The 22,204-nt window shown below is 28.3% G+C and overlaps 1 protein-coding gene across 9 annotated transcripts in view; it reads left to right on the top strand.

Moving 5' to 3' along the window:
• Dhc36C (Dynein heavy chain at 36C) overlaps positions 1–2,551 on the top strand; it is a 155,721-nt gene extending 153,170 nt beyond the window's left edge. For all 9 annotated transcript variants that reach the window (XM_067284092.1, XM_067284094.1, XM_067284091.1 and 6 more), the window contains 4 exons: positions 1,243–1,395; positions 1,468–1,645; positions 2,107–2,210; positions 2,281–2,551. In XM_067284092.1, the coding sequence (XP_067140193.1) occupies positions 1,243–1,395; positions 1,468–1,645; positions 2,107–2,210; positions 2,281–2,487 (642 nt within the window). In that variant the 3' untranslated portion in view covers positions 2,488–2,551. The remainder of the gene's footprint in view (positions 1–1,242; positions 1,396–1,467; positions 1,646–2,106; positions 2,211–2,280) is intronic.
• Positions 2,552–22,204: the final 19,653 nt, after the last annotated feature.

Below are 22,204 nucleotides of genomic sequence, written 5' to 3'. Positions count from 1 at the left end.
AAAATGGAAGCAGATTGAACCAAACAGGTTTTTGCGTTAGAATCCTATTTAATTCTTCTCTTATGGTACGGTTCAGAATTTTGAAACTCAAATTCGTTAATTTTCTATGAATTTTTAAATTCGTAGAAAATTTATAGAAAATTAACGAATACGAATTTAAAAATTCTGAACCGTACGTTAATCGAAGAATTAATTAGGATTCTAACGCAAAAACCTGTTCGGTTCAATCTGCTTCCATTTTCGAGAATTTTGGAAAAGAGTTTTCTCATAGAAAAAGCATTAAATTTTTAACACCATCTGCTGGAGATTGCGTGAATAACCAAAGAGACGACAATCAGCCTTAACTATATTTCATATTGAATATATTATTTTTACTTAAATCATTCATATTTTGCAATGAGTTCGTATGCTTTTCTCATATATAAATAATTGAATTATTAAATAAACTTAAAAAGTAGATGGTTAAAATATTAATTTGGTATGTTATACGGTATTAAAAATACCCTATCAAGATCTAATTTTTAAATTGAAAACTATATAAAGTCGCGTTATTCCTATAATTTATTTTTAAATCTTGTTTACTTTGACGAATGAATAGAAAGTTCATTTAAGTATAGGGATTTTTATATAAAGAAAAATTTGAAGTGTAGAATCTAATCTTATTCTAGTTGGAAAACAGACTACAGCTCTTACGTCCTGTCCATGTACCGAGAAGATATTACCTAATGATGTGAGAAAACTAGCCATGCTGCTCTTCCCTCGGGGAGCAGACATTACAATATATATATATATATATATATATATATAATTATTTTGAAACTTTCTAAGAAAGAAGAAAACCTATAATACAGTAAATTCACCCATGCAAAAATATATAATCTATTTATTTTTACATTGATCAGAGTTCATACGATCACAGATTTTTATGACGATGTGAATCTGGATACTTTCCGCTTTTCGTTGAAATCAATACAAATTTGACTTCCAAGTTAGTACAGAGTTTATTGATATCCACTTTAAAATGGTTTCAATTCTTTATAAAAAGATTTCACGTATTTCTTTTCTTAAAGAATATTTTTGATGCACAGTTATAAATATTTTCATAAAAGTAGGCTTTTATATCTTTTATATTGTTGAAATATTTTAGAGTCATATTAACAGTTATTTTATTGAAAATAATTTTATAAAATAAAATATTTTCATTTACAGTTTATTAAAATAGTATTTGTATATATATTTCAGGGTATAGTTATCATGTCGATGTCATTAGAACAGGTTTTTCTTAGTATATTAAATGGAAAAATACCGGATTTATGGATGGCTAAGTCTTATCCATCGTTAAAACCATTGGGAAGTTATATTAATGATTTTATTGACAGAGTGAATTTTTTCCAAGTTAGTTTTTTATGTAAATTTTTATATTTTTTACATACAATTTTACATATATATATATATTTTTTTATTTAGAAATGGTATAAAAGAGGACCTCCTCCAGTATTCTGGATTTCTGGTTTCTATTTCACTCAAGCATTTCTCACGGGAGCACAACAGAATTATGCACGAAAATATACCATACCCATCGATCTTCTTACATTTGATTATGAAATATTAACGGATAAACCTTATTTTCAACCTCCAACAGACGGTAAGTTATTTTTATTATTATTATTTTTTACTTTAAAATTTTTAATAATTAATTAACCAACTGCATACAAATTGAAGAATGTAGACTGTCATTAATCATTAATGATGATGATGATGATGATGTTAGTATTTTTCGTTTGCAATTCATTTAAAAATTATTAATTAGAAGAAAATTTGGAATGTTATCTATTACCATTTTCTTTATTGTTGGCATCAATATTTAAATTGGAATTATTCTCGTATTAAAGTAGAATATATTTTACAACCTGAAATACTTTGTGCCAAAATTCATTCCACAGTTTTTTAATGTAAAAATATAGTGTTTATTTTAGTGATGGAGAATATGTCAAAGTTTGGAATGCTTTTTATTTCAGAAACTTGAGATAAAATATTAACATATATCAAAACTTTCGAACCGTATATTAGCATATCCCAGCAGTAATTTTTCTCTGTTTCCTATAGGAGTATATATAAGAGGTTTATTCATTGATGGTGCCAGTTGGGATCACCAAACTTGGAAACTTTGCGAATCTCAACCGAGAGTTCTCTTTAGTGATTTGCCTGTGGTAATTATTTATTCATTTTTATATATATTTTTGAACATATTATTTTCACTTAAAACAAATATTTATCAAGGTTTGGTTAAAACCAATGAGAAAAGCGGATACAAAGCCATATCCGAGTTACCTCTGCCCAGTATACAAAACTAGTGAAAGGAAAGGTATTTTATCAACGACAGGACACTCGACTAATTTTGTCATTGCCATGCTTCTTCCTTCTGATAAACCAGAAGAGTATTGGATATGTCGTGGAGTGGCTCTTCTTTGTCAACTAGATAATTGATTTATTTTGTACAGATAAGCCAAAATTTTTTATTGGATTAAAATATCGAATTGATATATCTTCACTTTAGGTAATTAATTTTTTAAATTAATTTCATTACCAAACAATGTAACATTTCTCAGCATTCGTGTTATTTTTCACAAGCCAGACACTTTATAATTAAAAACATAGAACGTGGCATAATTATAATACGAATTTTTATATACTTTTTTTTACAAAATTACGAAGTTAAAAAAATAAAAATATAACAAGAATTCATTAAAAATGTTTTATAAATTCATTACTTTTAACAAGATATCGACTTGAAAATTTATTAAAAGTTTTGAACTGAAATTAAAGCAGTATTGGTTTTAAAGATGTAAATCCGCTTTCATTTTGTTTGTGTAAAATCTAGAGAGGACCTATTCGGATGTTATCCAATTAAATTGTTTAAACTGTGCAAACATTCCAAAGCAAATCTCACGGGACTAAATATTGACTTTAGTCTAAAGCAGTGAATGCAAAACGATCGCTAAGATAATTGAAAGAATAAAATTGTTAAACTGTCATTTATTTAAAACTGAGACAAGAAAGTAATTCAAAAATTAAGTTTTATGATCGATATTAAATTATCATTTATTGTTTATGGATAAACTTAGTGTCTTTTACCAATACCAGATGACGCCGCTGATCTATTGTTAACCTTTCTACCTCCCAAACTAAATTGCTTTTTTCGAATTTTTCTGTTTTATTGTTAGATAATTCATCCTTCAACATTCCTACGAAAGAATAGAATTACATTCGAGACGAAAAAAGCATTAACAAAGTTCATAAAATAAATGAAGTTAACAACGATGCCAGTTCACTTTTGCTATGTATAATCATTATTTTTATATCTAATCTTTTATAATACAATTTATTTATTAAAATATTTAATTTTTTCAAAGATTTTATAAGAATTTAAGTAAATTTATTTTCGTTTCAACCGTTTTCTCTAAGCACAATTAATACAATCTTTTATACAGTTGCATGGACTTGCTGTAACGAAATTTCGTTTTAAGTGGGTAGCATCTGGTATAAATTTTATTATATTTTAAATAATTATATTATAAATATCACTATCTAAGAAAAGATGTATGCATTTTAAAGTTTTTTCAAGATTTTTTTTCCCTTTATCTCATGCAGAAAATCAGTAGTTCTTTCCTCAAATCGATAATTCATTTTTATTGGAAATTCGTTCGATACATTTTCGTGGATTTGAAAATTCAAAAATCTGAAAACATTTTTCTTTTTCCTTTCTTCAATTCTGATATATCGTGATACGTCACGTGAGATTTTTGTCACCGGATTTATATATATATATATATATATTTCTACTTTACAAAAATATATTCTCATACTTTAAATCGTTGTAATTTGTCTTTCATGTTTGGATTAAATCTGCGAATTTGAAATTCTGTGTCATTATCAACGTGTATAGAAAGTTATTTGTTTATATTTTAGTAAATTGCATTTTTTGGTGTGAAAGTCGTGAAGTACTTGCCGTTCGAACTTCAGAAATGTCATATTTTATCTTCCTGTTTCCATCATCTAGCGTTGATATTACAAGGAGCATATCCCAGGAGATAGATCACCAGGGATATAAATGGGGGGACTCCATTGGAGTAGTCGATATTTGGAAGAGTCGAATAGGGACACTTAGTTCACCGACAGCATCGTCTTGCACTACAAACACACGCCATCAACCTTTGAATAACGACACAGTACTTGTTATTCTCGCTATTAATATAAGTAACGATGAATAATGTTATCGCCTCGGTATATTTTCAATTAATCTGATAACTCCCATTGCACTTTATTTATGATTTAAGAGCGCAGAGAGAATAAATTCGTCCGCATATATCTATATTTTTATCAAAACCCTTCTTCGAAAACATATTAAACAGGTGAATATATTGGTAGAGTTGAACGGAAATGGAATATATTATTCAGAATTTCGTTAGCTTCGGCTCCATATATATTGTATACTGCATATAACATTCCAACAAAACTAAAAAGAAAAGGGTATTCTGTCTAGTTTTAAATTTGTTGAAGAGTTTGTCGACTTTAGCCAAGTTTCTTTTTATTTTTCTTTAATAGATAATTTGACGGAAGCAAAAAGTTGAAATGTCACGGATACTTGTCACGATATTTTGTTAAGAAAGGAATCTGACGTCACAAAATGAATCGTGGAGTGTTCTGTGAAGTGCCGTAGTGATATCAGAGTTTTTATTCTCCTTATTTTATCTGACAAAAAAAAAATAATTGAGTAAATATAGAAACGTATCATTCGCAACTGTTCAATAAATAATAATTTTCGAATGTTACTTTTCTTATAAGAAAATAAATAAAATAATAGTAACTTACATGGAAAAAGTTCGGCTCTTTTTTTATGATTTTACGAGTAAAGCTTGAAGTAAGTAAAGATCGGTCGCCGAGATACGAAACTATGTGATTTTATGATAAAAAGTAGTCTAGTCATTTCATTACGTGAAGAAAAATAGTAGCATAATAAAGGAGCAGAATGTAGAGTTTTTAACCTCAAAAAATTTTTTTTATAGTTAAATAACCGCTTTTAGAAGATCTGATATCTGATATTGTCCCTAGTCTTGCATATTATTACTTTAAATTCAATATGTGGAATACACTAGAGAGAGATCAAAACAGACAACTGTTTATTATCTTGGAAAAAAAATTGAATATTTGATTACCCTCTTGAAAATTATGATAAATTCTTCTTATATTTTTCAAAAAGATGATATTGAATTCAAACAAACTTCTTATTGATATAGAATATATAATGAAATTTATGTATATTTTACTTTAAGAATTGCACATACTTACCATTTAATAAAATTTATCTGTGTGTTTAATCCATGAATTTCAAAAAAGAAATTGAGGGTAAATGTATTTTGAGTTTAACCTATACCTTTGTTTATATTTCACGTTTTCAGTTCTGTAAACATCCTTTAGTTGGATCGTTTAGAAAAATAATTGTTATAGGCCAATGTTTTTTCATTAAAAGAAGAGCCTTAATGTTAAATTTAATCAATGGAAACAAACAATAGGAAAAAGCAATTTACTCTTCACAATCATTGGAAAGAAGTAAAACACTCTGTTTAATATTTTTCAGCTTAGAACTTCATTAAAATTGTAGGACGTGAAAAGAGATAAACTGCAGAACATTATTTTATCATCTTTCCATTGGAATTTATGTTTTATAAATATTGCCATTATGTTTTTTGATAAATTGCAATGATTTATGTAGGCCAACATGTATAATTTCGGTAGAAAAATATTATTATTTTAATAATTGTTGATTTAATCATAAAAAAAGATAATTATATTTTAATATAGTAGAGGAATTTAATCTTAATAAAAAAAAAAGAAATGCAGAAAGTCCAACAACAACAAACAACAGAATCTGCACAATTTCACCAGACAAATTCCAGAATGTTTGTGTTCTCTTATATTTATTTGCTTTCATTTTAAGTTTGAAAGTCATGAATAAAAAGCCAAAAAAAAAAAAAAAGAGAAGTGACAACAAAGAAGTGAAGTTCCTAATACATTAGAAGTAATGGTCATGATAGAAAGTTGCTTTTTAGATTGCCAAATAAAAACTTTTATTTCTTTTTTTTTAAGTTAAGAAAAATAAATTTATGAAAAAAAACAGAAAAATGTAATTCTTGTTTCATTCACTAAAAAAATGTAAACATTATCATATCTGACAAATTGTTGGAAAAAACCAGAAAAGTATGGGAAAAACACCAGGATAAACAAGAAAGAATGGGAAAAAAATAAAAATGGTGAGTGGAAAATTTATTAATTAATTGTTTTAATTGAAAAATCAATATTATTATAAAATCATTTAAAATATTTACTTAATTGAATAATATTTTCTTATTGTAATAATTTTATTAATGAAATTAAATACATATTTTTTAAGAAACAATTTGAAATAATTTATTAAATATTTTAATTGAAAAAAATCAGATAAATGAAACTTAATAGATTATTTTAAGCAATTAATTAACGAATAAATTTTATTTTATTTTTTATCATTGGCCTTTAGTTAGTAATTAAAAACTTAATGTATGTGGATAAAAATAAATGCATGAAAATTAATCAATATAATTACAGTAAAGTTGCTATTTTCTGAACCGAAGACCTGAAGCATACCAAAGCTTTTGGGAATACTGCAAGAATTTAAATAATTCTTGCAGCATTGCAAATAATCCTTACAAATTATTGAAATCCTATCTTTAACATATTTTATCTTTATCAAAATACTGTATATCTCATTAATATATGCTTAATATACAATTATAATTATAAATAAATATTTATATAGTATTAAAACTATTTTATATCACGTTATTACTTTTTATTTTTGAATTTTAATACTAATTTTCAATCAATTAATTTATTACTTATGTTAGAGAAACTTATACAATTCGTAGTTACATTAGTCTCAGAAATTTTAGACAACATAAAGAATTTATATAATTTTTAACAAGTTTGATATCTAATATTTTCATATTAAATACAATTTAAGTTTAAATTTTTTCTAAAGATACTATCTCTTACATAAGTAAATGGAAACATGATACAAAAATACTAATTATAATTTTTTTAACTTGTTTCATTCCATTTAAAATTCTATTAGTAGAATTTTCAAAATATTACATAAAGCAAAAGAGATCCTCCATATATTACATCATCAAAAAAAAGCTCATTTCTACCTCTTTCTTTTCCCTATTATCAAGTATTATTATTATAAAAGTCTCTATCAGATATTAGATAATCATAATCAGCACAACCCCTCTTTACAATAAAATAGATACAAGTAATTCGAAGCATGATCATTTCATATTGCTATATTTTATTTTCACATCATTCGCAGCAAACAAGTAAGACATCAAGTTCTAATGGTCTCAACCCACTTTCTTGTTATCCAGTCATTCCGACTGCTTATGTTGATAATTGGCAATCTGTGGACATGCTCAGTAGATCTTCCGGGTAAGAGATTCTTGTCAACCTGTTATACACCAAATATCGTATTTACATTTAAATTGACGAGAAACTAGGTTACACTGCATACTAATATTTATTAGCTTTTCTTGTGTTGTTTACCTTTACATCTACTTCATCTAACCACTTACTGAGTTCAAGATTTAATTCATCTTTCAGTATTTTATTTTCATTTTTAAATCCTCCTGTCTTGTGGGTACTAAGAGGACCTTTTTTCCATATCCATTGCAGGTTTGACCGAGCCCATAATGGGGAAAATCGCCCACGAAAAATTAGATCTTTCAGTTTTACTATTAATTCTCGTCTTACTGCAGCAATACGTACAGTACTAGCCGTTGGAGTATGTTGTTTGGTGTTGCTGCAACTGATTGGGCGCTATTGATTTTGGAATGCTCGATCAGGCTTGTTGTGAAGTATGATAAATTCCACACTTCCTGAAACAAAATGCTCATTTTGAAGCGTTTGATTATAGGTTTTATATATATTTTTTCTATGTATAATAATAGTACTTCAGGTCCTCTTTCTAAAGGCTGACTGAATACTTGGACAATATGCATCATAAGGAATCAGGGCTGTTGAAATCTTAGTATGAGGCCCGGTGGTTAAAGTGGGCATTATGTTTTTTTTTTTTTTTTTCTAACAGTGAAATAGATAGAATGTTTCTCTTTCAATAATTAGCAGTCTTAAATATTTTGTCAGTAAAAGTAACATTAATTTATAGGGTAGAGCCCCTAATTATTTTCTCAGCGCGGAGAAAAATCTCCAGCTACCCCTTTCGGTGGTCCTGTAAGAAAATTGTTAGTCCTATTGGCACCCTCGCATTGTTATCCTGCAACAAAAATACAACACGAAGAAGAGCAAAAAAAGAAAGATACCATTTCTTCCAGTTGTATTATTGCGGCTCAACAAAAGGCTTGATCAGGGTGAGTTTTGTGCAGAAAAGCTTTTGTGCACTATAAGCTGACTGACACAGTATTCAAATGAATACATTCCTTTAGTTGTGAGCGAAGAACGTGATATCAGGCACAATATATTGTAATCCTCTTAAGGTCAAACTCAAGATCTTACAGTTCTTTTGTTAAATTATCCAAAGTACGCGTACAAAAATAAAGATGTGAAGTAGTGATGATGTCTTCGTGCAACATCCCCTTCCCCTATCATCAGCGTTACGCTCCCGGAGTTAATAACGACGTAACATATGAACGGCCCCAAAATTATGAATTTCTAATTATCGGTGTAATATTTAAAGAAATTTATATCTATAAAATTATATAATACGATATCATAATTTTATTATTTAGTAAGGTATCTTCATACATTCTAATACCTTTCATAAGTTGTACAGGTAGAATTTTATCTCAAATGTACTTATTATTTACGTTATATAAATATATACATTTTATATATTAATGTATAATTAAATAAGATCCGAAATATATATTTATAAGGAAAGAATATTTCGGCAATAAATCTTTTCCAAATGGTTTTATTTTTACCTTGTTCTTTGAATTTTTTAAACTAAATATATCCTATTTTAAATTCGCACATATTTCACATCAGTACTGAAATAGTAATAGCCAGATAAGGATATGACAGTTAATATAGAGATATATTGAAATTAAATTTCTTCTAATTCTACCCATTTTTGCCATTTAAAACTCATACTATGATAAAGGAATGTAATGATACTTAACTGAATCTCATCTCGTTACATTTTGGCAAAATAAGAATATTAAATTATATATTTAATTATAAAAATCTTATATGTAGGACCTCTTATAAGTCAAGAAACGCTTGTGCCAATTATTTTTGAGGCTCTCGATATATTTAAAATACAGATTGGTGTTTAAAAATTGTATTATATTGTTTTAAATAATAAAATTTGACAAGAATGAAAGGGTTTCTTCTTAATATACAAGAAATTTATGAGGCCTCGTAAACGTGAGCTGTTGGTTCCTTCTGAGATAGGGCCTATCTACAAGATCAAGATTTGTAGATTTTGGTATATCGTTTTACGGACTATCCGTAAATTACGTAACTCAGTAGGAGTTGGTGGTTATACAAGTAATCGTTACGATACGTTACAAGGGGTGGTGGTGTTTACAAAAACGTTACTTAGTGTTAGAATCTCAGCCCTTAGATAACAGAATGATTCATTTTTGTTTCTGAAGTATTACGTAGCAAATCCTTAGGGGAGATTGGGGGAATCCCTGAAGCGCGCGGGGGGAAGCCGGACATGAAATATTGTAAAAAATAAAACATTGGACGAACATTCCGTGTTGCCTTAGATTTTTATCAGTTACGTAGTAATGAATTATGTTATTTTGGCAAGTTTTCGTCAAAGTGTCGTGCAGCCGAAAATACTCTTTTAGGAAATGCTATTATTGTGGAGTTTTTAGATATCTTTATAAATGCGGATGATAATGTGTTCTGTGTTATTTGTTTACCATGTATCAAAATGTAGATAGGATAACGTATCTATATGTTTGAATCAAATATTGCAATTTAGGGTATCCGTGGACACTTTCTCCGGGCGATTACAGACAGCTTTATAGTGTTCGGAATTTTCTCGGGATTAATTTTGATATATTTACTCGGTTTTTCTCTTAGTAGTCTAGAATTTTAGGTTTCCATGGTCAGAAGAAAATCTTGACCATGCATAAAATTATGGTGACTGGGCTGCAATTTACAAATTGAAGACCTGTACATTCGTCCCACTGTCGTTTGGCTGTCTGTCCTTCGTTAATTTTAAGAACGAAGTTAGACAGGTGAAAATTGAGAAAAGGTTTGGAAAGCTTAGAAGCTGGAAGACCCGATTAACTATACGAAAACTTCCGGTTTGGACCTTAAGTCACCTGATTCAAATCAAAATTTTTTCGAGAACGGACTTATGACTCGATTGCTATCAGGAGAAGCGTTGTGTACAGGACCATGACACGATTAATTCAGATCAAATATGGAAAACTTAAGGGCCGGAGATCCCAATTAACTACGGACCGGAAGTCACGTAATTTAAAAAATTACGTGATTTTTCGATCCGTAGTTCCGGTTCCAGTCTGGTTCCAAATTCGTTGTATTTTAATTTCTAATGAATATATGTAAATAAAATATATGTCATTTTTTTTATTCCCTTTGCAAATTTTGATCACTTTCTAGCTGTCTGACGTTGCCTCAGGTACTGTCCACTGTTACCCACGCCACAGGACACTGCATAGTTGTGTACTTTTTTTATTTTTGAAAAAAACAAACTGATAAAATTTTTAAATGTCGTATACCATATGATAGCCAAAAGATTGGAATTGATCAATTGATCAATACAATTGATGTAAAAGGATATAAGTTTTCTCTTGCGAGTCTCGTGATACAGGGTAAAATTCTTGTCATCGATTCCCTACTCTCCCTTACTCAATTGTACTAAGGAGTTGATATGCGTTACGTAATTTTTGGGGTTGTATGTGCGACAGAGATACGGAGCGTTGCAGGGGGTGGTATATAATGAAACTGATTTTGTTAAAATATGAATAATGAGAAATATAGTAAATAAACACGTTAAAACATTTAAAATTATTTTAATTACATATTTAATTATTAAAATCCTAGGCGTTAATAAACTCTATGTCTTATAAATGTATTTGTTACGGTTGTGTCGATATAAATTAATGTTTTTCATTGTTTACAAATTTAAATTAGAAACATAAAAATTTGGATTCATTGGAGATATTCACGAATAAATAATTCCTTGAATATTTTATGTACTGTACCTTCATTTAGCTTTAGAATTAACCTTTGATAACTGCAGCAATTTATACCTTTAAATTACAGTAGGATTTAACAGGACCTTATTTAAGAGACTTCAGATTTAACGGATAAAATGTCTAAATTGAAGAAAAAATTTAGAATATATTTATTATTTGGATTAAGATACTCTAAAAGGGTAGTTCAATAAGTATAAATTACTCCAATGCACTATACATTATATTATTTTATTCATACTTGTTCATTATAATAACATTTTAATATATCCTCTACGTTATAAAGTTTGTTATTAATGTGTTTTCGGAGGACACTTCTCCAATTATTCTGTCAAAATCGAGTGCCTACTGTATTTCTAATTGAAAAAAAAAAGAAATATGTGGAAACTAATTTAATATTTGCCTTATTTGTAAGATAAAATATGAGTTTAAACAGAGTAAAAAATAGTTTGAATGGAAAAACTTTTTAAAAAATTTAAATTTTAAATCGTTAAATTTTAACTGCATACATTCTGCATTTTATCTTGAAAAAGTGAGTGCCAATAAATTTTTTTTTCATTTTTTCGGTTGTGTTATCCCGTTTAAATCTGCATCAGTATTTTTATTATGAAAATCTCAAACAATTTTTTTCGTACATAAAATGGAATAAACATTTAAGAATTTTTACATAAGATAAGGAATAATTAAATGAAAACTTACCCTCTTAAAAGATATGTATATTAGTTTTTAAAAGCTTACCCCTTTATATTTTTATGAGTGCTCCTCGTTGAATTTTTTTGTATATAAACTAATAGTTTCTTCAGATGTGAATTTTTCAAAAATAATGGAGAATTCAGATTGATTTTTTCAAGAATTTTGAATAAAATATTTATAAATGTCAGAATTCTCTCTCCTTTATTGAGGAAAATGCAGGATTTCTTAAAAAAAAAAAAAAAATCAATTTTTCAAATTAAAATCTGATGTTTTTGTATTTGTTAATTTTAATTAAAGACGTCTATTTGAATTTTATTACATTTTAATTAAATAGTTTATTTATTCAAGTTCTTAAATTTTAATTTTGATGTAAAGAGGATTTTTGTTATCAAGTCCACAAGATGTAGAGAAAGAAGAGAGGGAAAAAATATCTTAAATTATCGAAAGTTTTTCAATAAATATATATAAATAAAATTCAAGGAGTATGATAAAAACTATTGAAAAAGTTGTAAAGGAAAATTCTAATTAAATTAAGTAAGTTGGTATTTAATTTTTTAGAATTTTATGAGGACTTTTAGCTTCCATCAGAATTAATTAACTTTACGTCCAACAAACAAAGAATTCAATATGTAATTAATTTTGAAAAATAGAAGTTTGCAAAATTTGACAGATTTTTAAATATTAATCTAATTTTCAAATTTGAATTGGGAGGAGAGAAAATTATAATTTTAATTGTGATTTTTAATCAGTTATTGTTTTATTACTTAAAGAAAAATTTGAATATTATTTAATTCGGTTGATAATCATTAATAATTTATATGAAAACTTAATGCTACATTAAAAATTACTCGTATCGAATTTGTGTAATAATTTCGTTTATATTTAATTTATTAAAATTACATTTAGTAATTACTTTCATTAATAAAATTAATTCTTCAGAATGAATACTCCGCACGGTGCGACGAGTTAAACTTGACGATAAAAAAAGAAATGGAAGAAATAATTCGATTTATTTATTTTTTTTCTATTTTTTCTTTTTAATCTCTGTAAGTTTAAGAAAATTTTATTGTAATATTTACTGGTGAAATTGTAACTATAAAAACTTCAATGATGGATAGCCATAGGTTGAAGGAACGTCTCTTATTCATTCGAATCTGTATCCATAAAGAACTTGGTAAACGGAATGGCAGAACTTAAATTCAACATTAGTATAGGATTATATTTAATAGTACTAAAAGGCATCTTTTCGGCATCTTTTCTTGTTTCTTAAATTGCTCTCATTTGTTTGTTTTAAGTATCCGATAGAAGTTCTGCTCGTAAAAAAAAAAAAAAAAAAAAAAAAATGGCGACGACTTTTGTTGAAAGAAAACAGTACGAGAGCGAGAAGAATTGGTGAAAGAAAGATTCATCATCATCGATATTTGATGACTCCAAGTCGAGTATGGTTTTCTATAGTTTTTTAAATCTCTTTTTACGGTTTGAATGGGTTAAAATGGTCATATATTTTTCTTTCTTGATTGCACCATTTGCTGTGATATTTAAACTTGAATAGTTTTGAATAGAGTTAGGAAAACTCGCTATCCATTTACTATCCGTTATTCTTTACATTCACTGTCTTGAGTTTTCTCATTTATTTAATATCCGACAAAAATAGTTATTTCCTTTTCAATATTTTCCGCACATTTAATTCGAAAAAAAACCTTAGAAATCAACTAAATTTATATATATATATATATATATATATAGTTTTTACAGAAATTTCGGTTGAGGAACATCTTTTTTTAAAGTAATTTTAAAATTTATTTTACATGTTGCTACTGAATGGTAATTTGATTCACAACATTTTTAATTCCATTTACTTGTAAACACTTTCAAAGTATGTGGAGTTGACTTTAATCCAATTTTATGTTATAAAAATTGAGCATATTTTTTCGAAAATGTCAGAAGAGCTCTTGGAAATTGATTTAGAAAGGAAATTCTTCACAAATTTTACTTACTTTAACGTGTATTAATTAAATTCCGAATAAATGAAATATTATTATTTTTCTTTCAAAAAAAAAAATAATAATAATAATAATAATAAATGAATGAATTTAAACTATGTCAATACCTGGGCATACCTAAAACATTTGTAAGTTTAAACTTGGAAAAACGTTTACACTTAAGAAAAAGTTTGTGAATTTAAAATATTTATTCTGAATAAAGTCGACACTTTAATGTATTTTCTGCTAGAATTTTTATTCTCGGTCACTGGCAAATATCCGTAGATGTTATGTAGTTTACTCTTTTACAAATATATACGAGGTAACGCAATCAATCTTGCAAGAGAATTACAATTTTTCGGCGAAAAAATATTCAAAATTTATATTAACTTTTAAAGCTTGTATGTAATTTAAACTGCATTTTTAATTAAAGATATTTATAAAGTGATTTAAAGAATGAAATTCTGTAATAATAATAATGCAGTTAAACCTGTCTGAAACGGAAACTTACCAAAGCGGACAAAAATTATTCGGTACTTTGCTAGTTCGGTTTACACAGGTTTTACTATACATGCCTTGTATGTAGGACAAAAATCCATCAGCAATATAATAACGTGCGGCCATCTAAGTGGGTGGAAATAAGGGTGAAGAATGACATTTTAAACCTTATTTTTCGGGTTGGTTTAAGGAATTGAAACGGAAATAATTATAAAATGTAATTAATATTGTTTATTTCATTCCATGCTTTAAAATTTGTTTCAAACCTTCTTTCCTCTTTTATGATCTAAAGCAAGCTTTTAGCCTGGCTTTCTCCCGTTCCTCTACGTATTCTTAGAACCACCGACGATGCTATTTTACATCATAAATCGCTGATTATGCTGTAACATTTTCTAAAAAATCTAATATTATAAGTCGTTTTTATAAGAATGGCGGGGGAATGTAGCCTTTTCTAGGATCAATGTGATTGAATTCCCAACTTGAAAGTTCAAAACGAGAAGAAAAAGTGGCTAGAAGATTTGAAAGAAAAAAAAAACCCTGTAAAGAAATGGAAAGAAATAGAAATATGCAATCTCTTCTCGAGGTTACGGTTACGGTTACATTTATTCAATACGATATAAATTCAATAATATAATTAGATATGATATTTAATATAATAATTTATAAGTTATTTCTTTTAATAATATATTTTAAAATTTAATTAAATTAAAATTAAAATATAGGCTAAGATATATTTTAATATATATATTATATATACAGCAAAACCTGTGTAAACCGGAATCGCACTGTGCCAAATATCTTTTCTGGCTTAGTAGGTTCCGTTTTGAACAAGTTTTAGTGTATATTATTTTCTCGAGTATAATTTATGGCATTTTTAATAATGAAATCATTTCATTTTTTAGCATTTTTATGAAGTTTTTGATGTAAAATACTCTTATATATAGGCCCTATATATATCTTATGGATTGCGTGTTATTTAGAAATGAAAGATTTGACATTTTTTAATACATTTTTGTGGTATTTGATGAAATATTATTTCGTGTTATAAAGAAGGTGGTAAATAACAACGTATCTTATTTTTTTTTTTCTTTTCGAGGATTTTATCTTAAAACAAAATAAATTCTCTTCTTATAGAACGAAATATTCTGGTTTTTTAAAAATATATTTTTAAAATTAAATATTTAATATCTTTGATAATTTAATTTTTAAAGAGAATGATATACGTTTTTAACAGAGTTTATTGCTTATAAATTAATTGGGTTGCAATTTGAAAACATTGTAGACCTTCCACTGTCGCCTGTCTGTCCATCTGTCTGTTTTGTCTGTCTTTCATTAATTTCAATAACAGAGTTAGATAGGTGAAAATAGAGATCAGATATGGAAATCGTAGGGGCAGAAGGCCCCGATTGACTATATATGAACTGATGATTTTCACCAGAAGTAACGTTATTCAATTCAAGCATTTTCTGCTGAAAGGTGTTATGAAGAGGGCCGGCAGGACTCTATTGCTAAAGGAAAAGTATGACTACAGGGGAAAGCTGCTATTAATTTGAGGCGGTGAACGTATATTTTCAATGAGATATATTAAAAATTGTAGCTCGGCATTGTGACGATGTCATAATAAGTATTTGTTCGTTTAATTAAAAATAATCTTCAAAATTTAGGTACCATTTGCAAATTTTTTCACTAGTTTCTGAATGTATCTAGATGAGTGCAATGTCAGCGTATTCGGTTTTCTTCGTAAGAGTCCGAATTCAAATTCCATTCACAATTGTCGTGTTTTTACTAGATATTCCAGAATATTGTTTCTCATTCGTCATCTATGATCGATATTTTTGCAGATTAGATCCACCTTTAACAGTGAAATCTTGTCTGTAATCGGATTTCACGCAAGCAGGATTTACACATAAGCTAAACAAGCTGCAGTTTAAGGGCTTCAGTCTTTTTTATTTATTATTTTTTAGTGAAGAAGGAAGCTCTCTTATATGCAACAGCTTAGGGTGGCAACAAGTTTAAATCCTGTTCTGATATCACGCATAATAAATTCAATCCATTCTAGATATAATTTTTCTGAAATTTATATTCTCAACTACACTGCACAATTTTAATATCTTATTTTTACTGATAAAAGCATCCTCAGTACAGGTCCTTGCTTCCTTTTGTAGGTAGCAGTCACTTCAGAATTGCTAATATGTTCAAAATTATAGATTCTGGAGATGAACCGAGGATTGAATGCTAGAATTTTTTACAACGATTCCTGTATATAAATTCAAATATTTTCGTTAGTAAAAAAAGTTTTAAGGTTAAAAAATACACACTATATTTTGAATTCTAGAACGTAAATACACACAAACTGGTATAGACAATATGGAATTTCTGCCTTCTCTACTTTAAACTCTCGTTTTCATTTATATTGAAGCGATAATTTCTTCATTTGAGTCGCGATTAACATCGATTGACACGTGTTAACATTGCTTCGGCTTTTATTTCTTCGTAAAAATATAAGAATATACACCGCTTCTTCTTTTAAAACACGCTTTCACTTCACGAATTTAGAATTGATAAATTGATTTAATAAAAGAAGACAGTCCAAAATGCTGCAGAACTGCATGATTGTTATTGAAATGCAATGTGAAAAGTTCAAGAAAAAAGTTTTGTTTTTTATATCAGAATTTTTTTTATATAAAAGATAGAAAAGTTTTTCTTTCCTTACTTTTCTATCAATGATCTAAGTAACAGGAATAAAATTTTTCTTCGAACTTTCTATCGATGCCCTATATATTTGAAAGGGGAATTTGTTGCTGTTCTTTACTTTTTCATTGGAAAAATAAGAAATTATATCTTTTCTGTTGCTTTTAGGAATATTTTTCTAGATACTTTAATGGATACTGATCTAAAATAACCATTCTGTTATGTCTCCTACATTTATTTACGCATTTTGATCACAAATATAATTGCAGCAATAGATCTTAATACAGATTTAGACATCTAAATTAAGATTTATCATAATTATTTACTAGTTATCAAAATTTAATACTTCCTAAAATCGTTCTGAATTTTTACGTTCTTACTTTTTTAAATAAATATTATAAATAAAAATGTAAATACAGTTAAATTTCAGGTTTTTTTTCTTCCATATTTTACTTTAATAGAATCCATTCTTTGAAAGTTATTCAGATACATAATCCAGTCTAACTCAAACATGAATATACAGTAGATAAATCAGCTTTTACATTAATATGCAATGACGAATTCATATTTCTTAATACAATATTTTGAATTATTCAGTAGAATTTTATCGCTTCATTTTTTTAAAAGCTTTTATTAGAAAAATTAGAATTGATCAAAATGAATTTGACGTCTAGAATTAGTCATATTTTCTACAATCGTATACAGGGAGAGGCAGAGGGTGCATGTGCCTTCTCTTCAGTAGCGTGTTATCCTACCGTCAAATTGCCTGGGGCCCCACCAAACCAATATTTTATAAGAAATATTTCCCCAAAGTTTCCCGAAGAAAAATGTCTGAAGTCAACACTGTACAGTACATGGGGTCACCTAATTCAGATTCGCCTGGGCCCTACAAAGTTATAGGACGCCACTGCTCCTCTTAACCAAAAATATATGTGTATAAGGCTAGATTTATCTTTAAAAAATTACGCACAATCATACGTGATTTGTGCATAAAATTACTATCAAAATGGCTTATATACATACAAAAAAATGTTTGATTTATTTATCTTTATCTACGGAAGAAGTGAAAGAGGTTTATATGGGTAGACAAATTGCGAAGGGTGTCAAGTGTGGATGTGGTAAGTGATTTCAGCAGGTTACAGGGCGAAAGAGTGAGTGAGTGTTCCTGGTGTGCTATGCCCTTCCTTTATGACGTTCTTCAGAGGATTGATGCTTGCAGGCGCTGTGCACAGGAAATCCATTTTTTCTTGGCCACACCTTTAGGGAATGTAGTGACAGCATAGTATACAATAACTCTTGTAAAATCACGCGAATAAATTACCATTTAGTATTGATTACAAATTTTCTTTATATATTTAATTTAATTTTTACTTTCTTGGCGGTTATATATAACAGAGGGAAAGTATGGCGATCGGTTAAAAAATGATCTCCAAGAATTTTACATTTTTGGACTCAGGGGACCTTGAAACTTCGAGAAATGCAAAAAAATTCGGGGGTAATTTCTGTATGTATGGACGTTAGTGTGTGTGGGGGGAGCAGGAGCGGACTGGCCATGTGGAAAATGTGGAAAATTCCACACGGGCCGTATACAATTTGGGCCATTTTGCTAAATATGTACATAATATACCGTTTTGTTCGGTTTTATTTTTAAAAAAATTCATTTATTTTTTTTCGTTAAGTAAGATAAATTTCAATTTTTAGGTGTAATATAGATATATGTGTAGGCCTTTATCGTTTTACCCGGCCCTACCAGAGGCCGAAGTTAAATTAGTCCAGCCGACCCGATTCCAACACTACATTGGCCGACTCGGCCCAAACAAAGCATCCTTGGAGAAAAATAATCAAAACAGACAAAGTTGGTCATTTGTTTACGTTGCTAGAAACTATTCACCACCCCTATGAATCTTTGGAAGCACGAGTTACTGGTTTTTCACCCAGCCACCAAAACGTTGATTGTAATCATAACAGATTTAATGGCCAATTATATCATTTCCTTTATTTTAGATAAGTAAAAATGTTATTCAATAATAATTTCTCTATATTCCAAACGATTTAATTAAAAATAATCTATTTTTTAGGTTCAGCTAACTAATTTTTAGTTTGCCATTCACCCACAATGGCGTTGATTGTAGATGGGCAACCTGCGGCGTCGAACATAAATATTACAAAACAATATAACGCTATATAAAATAAAAATTTAAAATACTGACATCTAGTCGTTTGTAATCGCACTAAATACCAAGAGCCCGCTTCGTACATATATTCGACGCAACTAGAGTTGGTCCTTGGGTTGGTTAATTTTTGCGTCTTTAAGGGATGATAGAATTGTGTACAAATGCACATATACTTTCGTAGACTGTCCATACGCGCTTGACCCCTTTTCAAGACTAAGTGAAGTCCAAGGGAGTATACGTATGTACTGTACAGTACATTCGTAAACAATTCTATCATCCTTTAACTAAAGACGCAAAAATAAACCAACCCGAGGGCCAACTCTAATTGAAAGGACTATCTGGTAATTTAACCCGACTTCACTGGACACTTCATATAGAGCTGTAAAGTGTTACTACAGTTTAATCCAGAAGCAACTCAATATTATTTCAGAATTGCAACATTTTAAATCGTCATGGAATATTTTAAAGGAAAATGTCAGTGAAACTTTTATAAAATTAAACGAAAATGAACATTCTACTGATGATCAACTAGAAAACGATAAAGATTCGATTTCATCCTCTTACTGCAAAGCTTGCAAAAATTGTCCTATTTGTTGTTATAATATATTATTCGGATATAACGTGTTAAATGGTGCTTATTCTACACTTGGTCAAGCATACAAATATTTACTATCTATGTCTGTAACACAAGTGTCCTGTGAACGAAGCTTTTCTACGTTAAAATTCATTAAGATCAAGTATCTCGCAAGAAAATCTAGAAGCTTTCGTGTTAATGTCAACGGAGAAGGATATTTTAAATGAAATAGATTCTGATGATGTCATTAATATTATTGCTCAACAAAGCAAACTTCCAAATAAAAAATAATTAATGTTCTAGACTTGTGCTTATTGCAATTTTTGTCAATGTTGTATTTTGAATATACTGTATTTAAATATAAATAGAAAAAAGTCATTTTTTTTATTTATGGGCTGGGCCGGTAATGATTTTTTTTCCACACACAAATTTTAAGGCCAGTCCGCCCCTAGGGGGGAGCACGATTTTGTCACCCTGTTTGAAGCTTGATAACTCCTGTGCTTTTTTGTCGAAATTTTCTGAAATTTTGCATGGAGATTTGTTTATTAGAGAGACTGACGCTATTAAATTTTGGTGATTTAAAGATCAAGAGAGTGGGGAGATAAAGGAGATCGTGTTTATCTCCTGACTTAATGACGATTTTACTCGTTATTAGCATTTTCAACTTTTTATAAAACCCACCCCTACCCTCAAAATTAAGCTTTGTGTCATTTTATAATAGTTAAAAATATAAAAAGTTATTTTAATAAAATATGGCGGTAACAGATGGCGCCACCAAATGTTACCGGGAAAGTTAAACAATTCGTTGCTGAATTTTTTTTATTAAGGGACACATTCCCCTATTCCCTTCTGAATACGCCTATATGCAAGCCTCTACGAATCTGGATATAATACTGCATATTCTATGATTATAGTAATTTATATTCGTATTGTTTGCTTCTAAAACAGCTTATTAGCCTGTTGTTTACGTTTATTTCATTTATTTTTAAATAAAAATAAAATATATTATGAAGAACTTGCAACGAATTAAGCGAATTATGTTATTTGCATCGTATTAAATCTAATTTTATAATATTCACAAAATATTACAAAGGAAAGCCTTTTTAAATTAGTAAAACACTTACGTTTTACCAAGAAAAACATTGTTTATTATGATTTAGATTTGTAATTTAGATGAAATTTTTATATTATCTTAATTCTAATTTACTTATTTTCCTAGCTTAATTAGATTTACACATTCTCGGGCTTTTAGTATAATTTCGTTCTAAGAATAAAATCCACCGAATTTATGTAGCATTTGTATAATTCATTGCATCATGCTCATATTAATTCATCTCTTACTTTCTGCTCAGGAATCGTGGAATTGTAGATCCAAGGCATAAAATCTACAGAAAATTGTCCGTAGATTTCTTTTATTAAACTAATCTCCAGTAAACTAAGTACATAACGATGCAGTAAAACTACTCTTGGCACATCTAAAGCTTTTTGTGGTTTCCCTCTGCATCCAGAAGAGTGTAAAAATTCACAATAGTCTATGGACTAAGTTCGCTGCTACAATAACAGTACCGCAACTTATCGATTTTTTTATAATTCTCATCCAAGTATAAAAACTGCTGTTGTGTTAATATTTAAAAACAACACATTTTGTTTATTTTCATTGTATAAATAAATAAAAAACAACTTTATAAATAAATTTCATTTAAGAAAAAGTTCGTTTATAATATCGAAAAATATATATATGAATTTCTTTCTTCTACGGTTTCGTATTGCCATAAATGTCAACAAATTTTTCATCCAGTAGATTAAAAAATTGCAATTTATATATATATATATATATATATATATAATGTGTTTATACTTATAAATTTAGAAAAAATCCGGAAGGATAATCCTAAAGAAAAACAAATTTTAGTGAACTGGAGTGGAAATTCTGTTCTTTTTTTTTAATCCCTTCAATCATTATCAGTCGGCAGGAAAGTGATTTTTCATTAAGTACACACTTACTCCACTTTCACATGACAGATCATCTTCGTAACTAACATTTCGAAATACTAGAGTAAGATTAAATTTAGACTGGTGAACGGTCAGTTGAGATAATATTTTTTTTAAAAAAAAGTAGTTGTTTACTTATTAACAGACAAAAAAGAAGATCCATTCGATAGATTTATCATGTTTCTGTCACAGTATAAAGCTTAAATAAGTGGATGCTTTGTTTTTAATTTAAGGAAATTGACTTTTCCTTATATTACTTAACAGCGTATGCGGTAAGGCAAACGTAACGGAACAATAATTTTAAAAATTTAA

This window comes from Centruroides vittatus, unplaced genomic scaffold, assembly GCF_030686945.1.
Source record: "Centruroides vittatus isolate TY-2023 unplaced genomic scaffold, ASM3068694v2 scaffold_1152, whole genome shotgun sequence".
Classification (NCBI taxonomy): domain Eukaryota; kingdom Metazoa; phylum Arthropoda; class Arachnida; order Scorpiones; family Buthidae; genus Centruroides; species Centruroides vittatus.
The sequence above is the reverse complement of the archived record's forward strand: the minus strand, read 5'-3'. Positions and strand labels throughout refer to the sequence as shown.